This window comes from Charadrius vociferus, unplaced genomic scaffold, assembly GCF_000708025.1.
Source record: "Charadrius vociferus isolate BGI_N301 unplaced genomic scaffold, ASM70802v2 scaffold544, whole genome shotgun sequence".
Lineage (NCBI taxonomy): Eukaryota > Metazoa > Chordata > Aves > Charadriiformes > Charadriidae > Charadrius > Charadrius vociferus.
The window spans coordinates 247,739-257,129 of record NW_009648162.1 but is presented as its reverse complement, the minus strand read 5'-3'; the positions used below and the strand labels follow the sequence as shown (position 1 = coordinate 257,129).

Here is a 9,391-nt window from a genome sequence, read left to right as displayed (position 1 = left end):
CAGGCTTTGGAGTGACGATGCCTTTCCAAGCCCTGTTCAGAACTTCTCCAGGAGCTGCTGGTCAGGTCAGCCCTTGCTCTAAGTCCAGATCAAGTATGTTCAGACTATTCCTGATGGGCCAAAACCATGAAAAATATGTGCTACCATTGCAAGGAGGTGTAGTGCTGCTTCCAGCACTTTCAAGAAGAGGAGTTGGGAATAGCACCGTGCCATAAAAAAGCAGCCTGTAAGCAGCAGGTTCTTGTGCTGGAAGCCTAAGCTGTCACCCATCGTCTTGGCCAGTGGCAAGCACCCATTTGGGAGCTGGGTGGCTGGAGTGTGTTGGGGTGGCACGGGAGTCCCCGGCAGCTCCCTCACCCCTATGTTTTTCTTCCCAGAGTCAGTAATGATGAATGGCTCCGACCTCGCCAGCACAACAACGTCCAGTCCCAAATCCAAAGAGGACCAAGTAGTGAACGGCCATGATGAAAAGGAAAACAACCCCTTTGCAGAGTACATGTGGATGGAGAATGAAGAAGACTTCAACAGACAGGTAAGACCAGGAGGGTGGTTGCCAGCTCCACATTTCTGCAGCTAAAATTGAGGAGAGGGAAAGATGTCCTTTGATGGGCATGTGAGTCACAGCCAGCACAAGCGCTGCACGGAGATGGTGGCTTTCGGCTCAAGGGAAGAGTCATCCTGTTTATATTGGATCTGGCTGTAAGGACACGGGATGGATAAAGTCAGAAAAAAAAAAAACAAACCTCATGATGCCTTTGATCCTCTCAGATCTTTCTCAGAGGCACAGTGATGGCACCATCATCTTCTCCTGTGCTTTGCTGTGGTAACAGAGACCTTCACTTTCTGCATGCTCAGATGGAAGGAGAGGACCAGCATAAAAATCAGTCCTTGGAATTTGAGAGCATTTGTAGCCTAGCTATCTCAGCAATGAGTTTCTGTAGTTAGTACCTCTCGTTTCGGGTAGAAGTCTCTATTTCAGTGAAATGGTCCCAAATACGCTTGGAGCAGCCAGACCACTTGGTAGGAGCCTTGACCACTAGATGCTATGTGGCCAACTAAGTGCTCGAGAGCTTCTGGTAGATCATGGTGGGATCTGAACAGCTCCTGCTTGTGGAATAACGATGCAACCCTGCGTGCTGGAGCAGAGGGAGCAGCTACGTAGCATCCTCCTCGTGCTTCTGCTTTGGGCCTTCATCTAAATGCCAGGGCAGGACAAGGCAGCAGGAAAGAGCTCACTGGTCCCTCCTGCCATTATTCCAGTAGCTGGAGAGAAGTCAGATGCCTTGAACTGGGTGAGGAAGGAGCTTGCCCCTTCAGCTGGCTGAGCTGTTGCTACAGGCAGAAACCCTGAACTCTCCTAGACCCTTGCCCCCTTCCTAAAAACGTCCTCACGAGCATGGCCAAGCACTGGATTCCCATCACCGGCGTGTCGGGAGACTAGCAGGGAGGGACCGTCAGAGCTGCGGGCAGGCTGGGCAGAGGCATTTCATGTCCCCACCGCACCCCTGCTCACCCAAGGAGGAATTCATCAGCTTTACTGGCGTTCTCAGCAGAAAATTTCCATATGGTAATGCTTAAGTCTTGTTCCCACAGGAGGAAACTGCAGCCGCCTGCTGACAGTAACTCCTGGTGAGTGTGCAGCAGCTGCGGTGTGCCGCCCCACATCACGTTAGCAATTGTTAGCGAGCTGTGACTCAAAGCTTTTGTTTTATTTAATGACGCGATTAGGCAGCAGCCGAGCCCCCACAAGCAGCTGTGCTGATTGAAATGTGTGAGATTAATTAGTTAATGTTTGTAAAGCGCTGTCTTGATTAAAAGCCTGATGAAGGCAAAGTGCAAAGCAAACCATACAGCGACTCCATGCTGGAGGGAGTGTCCTGGGGTGGAGGAGCCAGGCAGAGGAAAGCATGCGCAGGCAGAGGGAGATGGAGAAGGGAGGAAAACAGGGCCAAGACCTCAGGGCTTCCCTGTGTTGGGCACTGTGTCACTGAGATACTCGCCCATGCTCTCCTGGTCTGCTAGCCCTCGCTTCTGCATTTCAACTCCTTAGCGATGCCCTGGGAGCTCAGCCCTTTGTCCAGCTCCTGGTGAAACACTGCTCGGGGGAAAACAGTTCATACAGAAGCTGAAGTCAATCTTTAAGGGCTTTGAAGTCTATGTGTCTGCTGGTGGGGCACCAGCCAGGGTAGGGAGAGCTGTCCTGCACCAGGACCTTTGTCTGTCAGAAGTCAGTGCTCCTGGAAGAAGCTGTCCTTGGGCTGGCATGGGTGCTCATGAGGCTCGGCTTGAAATGCTGTGCCTCATCTGGCTCTGTTCTGTTCCCTGGCCAGAGTCTCTCCTGAGTGCTCCCGGGAGAGGATGAGATGCCAGTGATGGGGGCACAGGGTGGGGAGCAGCAGGCACGTCCCTTTCAGTGGCAATGGTGGCTTCTGCTGCCTTCACATGCAAGCCCCAGTGGCTTGGGGCTACTGTAAGATCTGGTGCTGAATCTGCCCCCAGACCCACTTTCTCTTCCATCTTCCACAGCCTTCTGAAGACACGGTGCTTCCTTGCCCCCTTTCCCCCTTACCCCCCTTCTCGTTCAAGGGTTTCTGCTGTCCAGAAGGGCAAGGGGAACAGGCAGGTGTTTTCAGAAACCTGCAAGCTTCTTGGCACGGTCCTTCCTTATTTACGCTAGTGATGTTCCTTTTCCCATGGAGCCAGAGGGCAAAAAGGGAGTGGTGGGCTCTTGTGCTGAGAAGAAACTGTGCTGACAGAAGGTGAGGTTGGTGCAGAAGGGCCTGGGGCAGAAGGTGACAGAGCTGCATTAAATACCACAGGAAGCCAGTGAAGAGCCCTGAGCAAATATTAAACCCTTTCTCTCCTTGTTCAGGTTGTCACAATGCAATGCAAAGGAGTTGATGGTTTCTGGCTAGAGGGGGGTAGCAGGTAGGTACAGGTGCAGGTGTCCAGGATCTCCCCCTCCCTGTCCACTGGTCCAGGACCGATGTCATCACCGCATCCCTGGCTCACAGCCAGCACTGCCATTGGCCCCAGTGTCCGGTTGCATGGACCAAAAGGCTCTGGTGTGTGGATGGAAATTAAGTGCTGCTCGGCTGTGGTTAGAGTACAGTCAGCAGTGCCGAGACTCAGAGAAGAGGGAATATTCACCTGGGTTTGAAGTGTTGCGAGATGCACAAAGCTGGGCTCGCTCCATCCGGTGTCCTGCAGAAGTGCAGGAGCCCAGGGTAGTTGTCACCTGCTGGGGTGAGCCAGCAGTCCTGGGATGTTGGGTTTTTTTAATACCCGGTTTTCGCATGCTACTGCCGGCCTGTGGTTTCAAGGACAGCCTCTGAAAATGCAGTTGAGGATAGTGATGTGATGGTTTGCAAGCAGTAAAGGGGATTTTCCTCTGGCCAGGTGCAATGTCTAGGGCTGGTGGAGAGCAGCTCTCCAGTCTTTGAGGCTGGAGACAGCGTCCAAGGCTTGGTTACTGATGTGAGAGGTTTCCACAACCCTCACAAGGAGTTTTAATTTGATTTACATGTGATTTAAAATGTAGCGGGGACTGGCTGTGAATAACCTGAAAGTTAATAGCACTGTAGGTTTACCAGGGTTACCTTCCCAAGTCATTTGTGATGGACAGGTCTCTGTAAACGCTGCGGTGGGGCAATGGGACCGCAGTAGCTCACCAGTGGCAAGGGCTGCCTGCCCATCCCCAGCTGAGGGGCTGCGGTACGTGGTGCGGTGGGTTACAGAGCTCCCCTTTTCCCTCCAAGAAGCCAGTTCTGGTTGTAGTTTCTGCTTGCTTGTGGAATGGAAGGGTTTAAGCTTTTTGGAGCATTTTGTGAATCATAGATTCACTCAGCCCTCTTGGACTCAATAACAGCTGCTCAAAATCGTGCTGTTTTGCTGGCTGTCACCACATCTGCTCATTTTCTGGTGACCACGTGCCTGTTTAGCAGGAGGCCGCTGGCAGCGCGGGCTATCCATCTCCCTGCCTCGCTTGCTTTGCTCGAGTCAGCATCCAGAGAAAACCGGCCTGGAAGATGGGAGCAGCTGGTTAATGTGACCCGCTAATGGTACGTGCCTGCTTGAGGGTAAGGATGGGACCTCCAGGCCCCCCCTCCTGCCCATCTCTCCTGCCTCGCTTTGCCTGCGCTCCCCTGTGTGAGCAGCTTTCTGCTCGGGGAGCCCGAGCCAGGTCCTGTGGCTTTCCTCGGGAGGAGTTTTCCTGCAGCGGAGATGGCGTCATCCATGGTGCACTCGACGGGAGCCGACTGCCACCCTGCGTCGGTGCTTGCAGAGCACCGGGCTGCCGAGGGGGCTGAGCAGAGCCACGGCGTTTAGCAGGAGAAGCATGGGAAGCAAGAAAGCAAAATACGGGCTGGCAGAGCTACAGCTTCGCTCCGTAGCAGAGGATCCGCACAACGACACACACCTCTAGCACTGTTTCCCAGCTGCGATTTTATTAGCCATCCCGTTCATTTTGCAGCAAGCTGTGCTGGAGCCTGGCAGCTTGAAATCCCATGCGTGCACTGGTGCATCTGGATGGCCCATAAATCCTATCCTGTTCCCTTCTGGATTCGCCAAGTGCTGCGAGCTTGCAGGCTGCATCTCCCCACCCCAGCAGTCTGCAGCGGCCCGAGAATGGCTTTGCTCCACTCAGAAGGTGCCGGTTTTTGTGCTCTTGAACTTCCTGGGGTTGGCTACAGGCAAGTCAACAAAGCTGTGTTCATCTAGGTTTAAAAAACTAGCTCTGGCTCTACTGTAGTGTTTCTGAGCATGGACAGATACCGAGGTGAGGTAGGCATGTCGCAGACTCTGCTTTTACCAGGTGGGGACATCGTATGGAAAACTCCATGATGCGTCGTTTGTTCCTGCGACTGATGGGTGTGTTTGGGCAGGTGGAGGAGGAGCTGCAGGAGCAGGAGTTTCTCGACCGCTGCTTCCAGGAGATGCTGGAGGAAGAAGACCAGGACTGGTTCATTCCATCGCGTGACCTGCCCCAGGGCATGGGGCAGCTGCAGCAGCAGCTGAATGGGCTCTCCGTTGGTGACGGCCACAGTACAGAGGACATTCTGGTAAGGACCTCGGAGAATATGATGCGAGGTCTGGCAAAGAGCAGAGGTCCTGTCCTGGGAAGGGAGGTGGATTTCCTTGGGGGGGGGTTCCTGAGTGGCAGTGGGATATCTGTGCAAGAGCTGGTGCTAACGCACCAGTGACGATGAATTTTGGAGTTTTCTGCAAGGATACTAATTTTAGCCATGTATCCTAAAGACAAAAGTATCCGGCTTTACAGAACTTGCTCACCAGAAGCCATGGAAGCGGGGCTGCCACTTGTATGTGAGCTGGGCTGTGGTCCCAGAGCAAGCCAGGACCTTTCTTGCCTTTTGAGCAGAGCTGGGGTGTCCTGGCAGGCTGGAGAGGTATGGGAGGACCAGCCAGGTGTGCCCCAAGCCTATATAGATATTTAGAGTGGTGAAAGCCTGCTGGGTGGCTGGAAGAGCAACGGTGTTATGGAGATGCCCGTTTTCATCCCTGAAAGCAGGAATATGCAGTAGGGCTGTATAGACCAGCACGGTGGGGGTTGTTCTGGCCCGGCCGTGCTGACTGTGCTCGGGCAGAGCTGCTTTACCCCCCTGCTTTACTGTGGGCGGGGATAAAACAGCCGCTCGCACCTCACAGCACATCCACCAGCAGCCCTGTGTCCAAGCAAGAACAGGGAGAGACAGAGACAGCAGATTCTCCCGTGTTTTTCCCAAAAAAACCCCACTCAGCATGGGAGTACATACTTTCGACCTGGCACTTGTTCAGCAGCGTCTCAAGTGCTGCGGGTGCCTGCAAGGACATGAGGGCCAGGACAGCTGCTTTGCATGTGTAAATGTTGTCAAAATGCCCCAAAATTGGGTTTAGATGACATTGTCATGGTCAATACGGGCTTGCAATGGTTCCATCAACCTCTACTTGGCCATAAATGATCTCAAATTGCCCCGAAATTTGGTTTCGATGACATTGTCATGGTCAACATGGGGTTGCGATGGTTCCATCAACCTCTACTTGGCCATAAATCCATCTTAAAAGCCTTTTAAGGCTGTCCATGACGGTATCCTCGGCAAGCGGCCGCTGGGATGGGGCACCTTTTGGGGGTGCAGGTCCGTGGAGTGAGCGATGCTCAGCAGGGGCTGCTGGCATTTGGACTGCTGATGGGGGGCCCCCATCCCTCTTCTCTTCCAGAGCAAAAGCAACTTGAATCCGGATGCCAAGGAGTTTGTGCCTGGCGTGAAGTACTGACCGTCAAGGCAGGCTTTGGAAGCTTTGGAAGGACTGTGACCCTGCTCGGGGGGAAGGTGGCGGGGGGGAAGGAGGGAGGGGATCAGCCCCCGGCTGGACTCTGCGCCGTAGTGGAGTTGCTGCAACGTGGCGAAATCTTGCTCTACGCTTCAAGTACCTTTTTGGGTTTTTTTTTTTTTTTTTCCCTTTTTTTAAAACTCTTTCTTTGTATCGTCTATCACCTTATTTCGGCAGTTTTTGCTTTCTAGGACTTATCGCCCTTAGGTCTGTCCTGGAGACCAGCACTCCCCCTGCTTCAGAGGCCATTTCGATGCGTGCTTCAAACCTGCTAGTGGAAAAGTCATGTTTTCTTGTTTAAGTAGAGTTTGTAGGGATCCCCCTGCTCACCTGCTCCCACCCTGGATGCAGCGAGCCTGGGCCAGGAGCCGTGCTGGCTTTCCCTGTTTCTGTTAACCAGGATTTCTTTTGCTAAAGGAAAGGTGAAGTGTAACAAGACTGTATACCCTAAATTCCTCCAAGCAGCAGCCTGCCCCGCTCTCCGATAGGTGCTGAACACTAACTTTCATGCTTCTTTGCTGGGAGGTAAGAGTCCTGCCTGCTTAATCGGTTGCAGGAGCTCTTAGGGGAGACCAGACCCGTCAGACATCACCCCAGCCATCCATCGCAAGGGAAGGGCTGCTCCTACAAAATACCTTAAGAGAATTTCCCCCCCCCCCCCGCCCCCCGACTCTTGAGCTTATCCAGCACTACAGGCTGTGGCTCTGAAACATCTGTACCTTCATTTCTCATTGAAATAAAGCCAAGAAACACTGAATAGAGCCCGTTCTCAGCAGAGTGGAGTGGTAGGGAGTTGGTGTCAAGCAGCCTCCCTAGGAAAGGAGAGGGATCCTCCGTCAGCATGAGTCTGAGCCCCGAGGAGCACCCACGGGTTTAGATAGAGAAGGTGATGGGCAGCATCTTCATGCTGCTCCCTTCAGACCCCTTTGCCGAGGCTCTGGTGGCAGATGGCATTCAAGGCAAAGCCGTCGGAGCTGCTGGTGGTGAGCAGGATCCGTGCCTCCGTTGGGTCAACTTGCTTTTGGGGACCTCCTTCCTCATCAGCAGGAGCTGGCTGGGCTTCAGCTCCCTGAACCGTGGCCCTGGGCGCATCTGGTATTTTAAATCCTGTGCTTAGTGGGCTCCTTTGGAGAGTCAGGGTCAGAAATCTGTATCCAGAGGAAGCAGCAGCTTCTCGGTGAGGGACGTAGCCTAACGATTTAAATAGTTATTGGCTCTAGTAGCGTGGACGGGAGCTTTTGCTCATCCGTGTAAATCTCACCTCCCGGGTGCAGTTACTTCCAGTATTCCCTTTACTTAAACAGAGTAGTTAATGGAGGGGGATTACAGATCCCCGTGGGGTTTGCAGAGAGGGAAGCTAATGGCCACTCAATAGCTGACAGCTTGGTCTGTCTCCATTAGCTCGGCACAACAAAGCTGGCGGACGCAGCTCCTGCCGCCGGCGCCTGTCGGCGAGCTCAGCGGGAGGGCCCGGGGTTATTGGACCACAAACACTAACGGCGGGTGGAGGGTTTGAGCTGATTTAACTCAGCAGCTCTCTGTACAGTCTGCTCCGTAACTCAACACATCTCCCATCTCTGGCTGCCGGTCTTAAAAACCAGCACGAAACCCTGACGCTACTGCAGCTGGAGCCAGCAGCCTGTTGAAGGTGCCCAGCTTAAATATCGCTGCCCAGAGGTATGGGTTGGTTTGGGTTGAGTTCTGTTTCCTGGTACAAGCTGTGCCTTCAGCGCCCGTGCGGTTGCCTCCAGCTGCTGGAGGCCGCCTCTGCTCCGGGCTGGAGCTCAGGCTATGCCCAGGGCTTTGCAGGATGTGATCTGAGGCGCAGGGAAGGGCAGCTGTACACTGGGCAAACTTCTTTTGTAGCGGTAGTGCTGTCCCCCACCCCCAACCCACCCCCTTTCTCTGGTTTCTATTTGATTTATTACCAAAAAAACCCAACAAACCCACCCCTACTCTCTGATGTGCTGTAAATTTCAGACAATGCGTTATTAAAAATAAACTTTTTTTGGAACTGAGCAGTGCAGAAGTCTTGCCTAGAGAAGGGCTATGGTCTCCGTTCAACACCAGCTCCTCTGATGCCTCAGTCCCAGCAGGAAATCCTGGAGGATTTTCCTCCTTCACCCCCACGGTGGTACTCTTCCCTCCCCTCAGCTCTGCTGCGGGGCCATAGGAGCGCTGGCTTCCAGCATCCTCTGCCGGAGGCCGGGGTTCCCTTGGAGCTGGCCAGGGAGAGCCTGAAATGGCTGGAGGAGGAAACAGCTCCAGTTTATGCCTGGTCAGGAACTCAGCACAGAGAAAATAAAATTGAAAAAGAAATGGGAAAGCCAAGGGGAGAGGATTCCCAGCATCGAGCCCGCTGCCTCTGCTGCTGCTTCTTCCCCCAGCTGGACACAGGGTATCCTGCTGCTGGATGAGGATGTTGGTGTGTGGAAGAGCCTTGCTGGGACACTGTGCTGGTGGAACTGGGTACGGAGCAGCCTGCCCATAGCAGGGTGAGCCTGCGGGATCAACCCCACTTGGTATGTGAGCTCAATGCCTGTCCCAGTGCCTGCCCTTCCCATCCAGTCTTCCTGGAAGGAAGAGGCAGCTTTTGGGTTCGTGCTTTAGATCAGGCATAGCCCCTTGCTGTGTATTTCAAACAAAAGCGGCAAAAAGGGCTTTTGTTTTGTTTTCTTTTGTTTTGTTTTTTTTTTTCCCTTTTAAATGAAGACCAGCCCCAACAAAGCTGCTTGAACTCACGTGGGCAGGACCAGCCACAACCTTCCCCTTTGCTGGGGGGCCACTGCTCGCCGTCAGCGCCCAGCAGCACCATGAGAGCCTGTAAAGACAGCGGGTGGCCCCATTGGTGAGGCCCCAGCTTGGGGGGGGCGGGGGGGGAGGGGAAAAAGAATGTGCTCATGTTGTCCTGACCAAAATAATCCTTCCCCTGCTCACCGGGGGACAGCATCGCTCCCTTCTCCCCATCGCTGAGGCTGAGCTCAGGGTCCTCACCGGGTCCCCCAGCCGCTGGCAGGAGGCACCAGCAGCCTGCTGACTTCACTCATCATGAGTACGCAAG

General features: G+C 53.9%; 1 protein-coding gene across 1 annotated transcript; it reads left to right on the top strand.

Annotated features, from left to right (window-relative positions):
* The first annotated feature begins 385 nt into the window (after nucleotides 1-385).
* On the top strand, nucleotides 386-6,273 carry PAIP2B (poly(A) binding protein interacting protein 2B). The gene is made up of 3 exons (XM_009884083.1): nucleotides 386-532; nucleotides 4,887-5,063; nucleotides 6,217-6,273. The coding sequence occupies exons 1-3, from the start codon at nucleotides 386-388 to the stop codon at nucleotides 6,271-6,273; spliced, it is 381 nt and encodes a 126-aa protein (XP_009882385.1).
* Nucleotides 6,274-9,391: the final 3,118 nt, after the last annotated feature.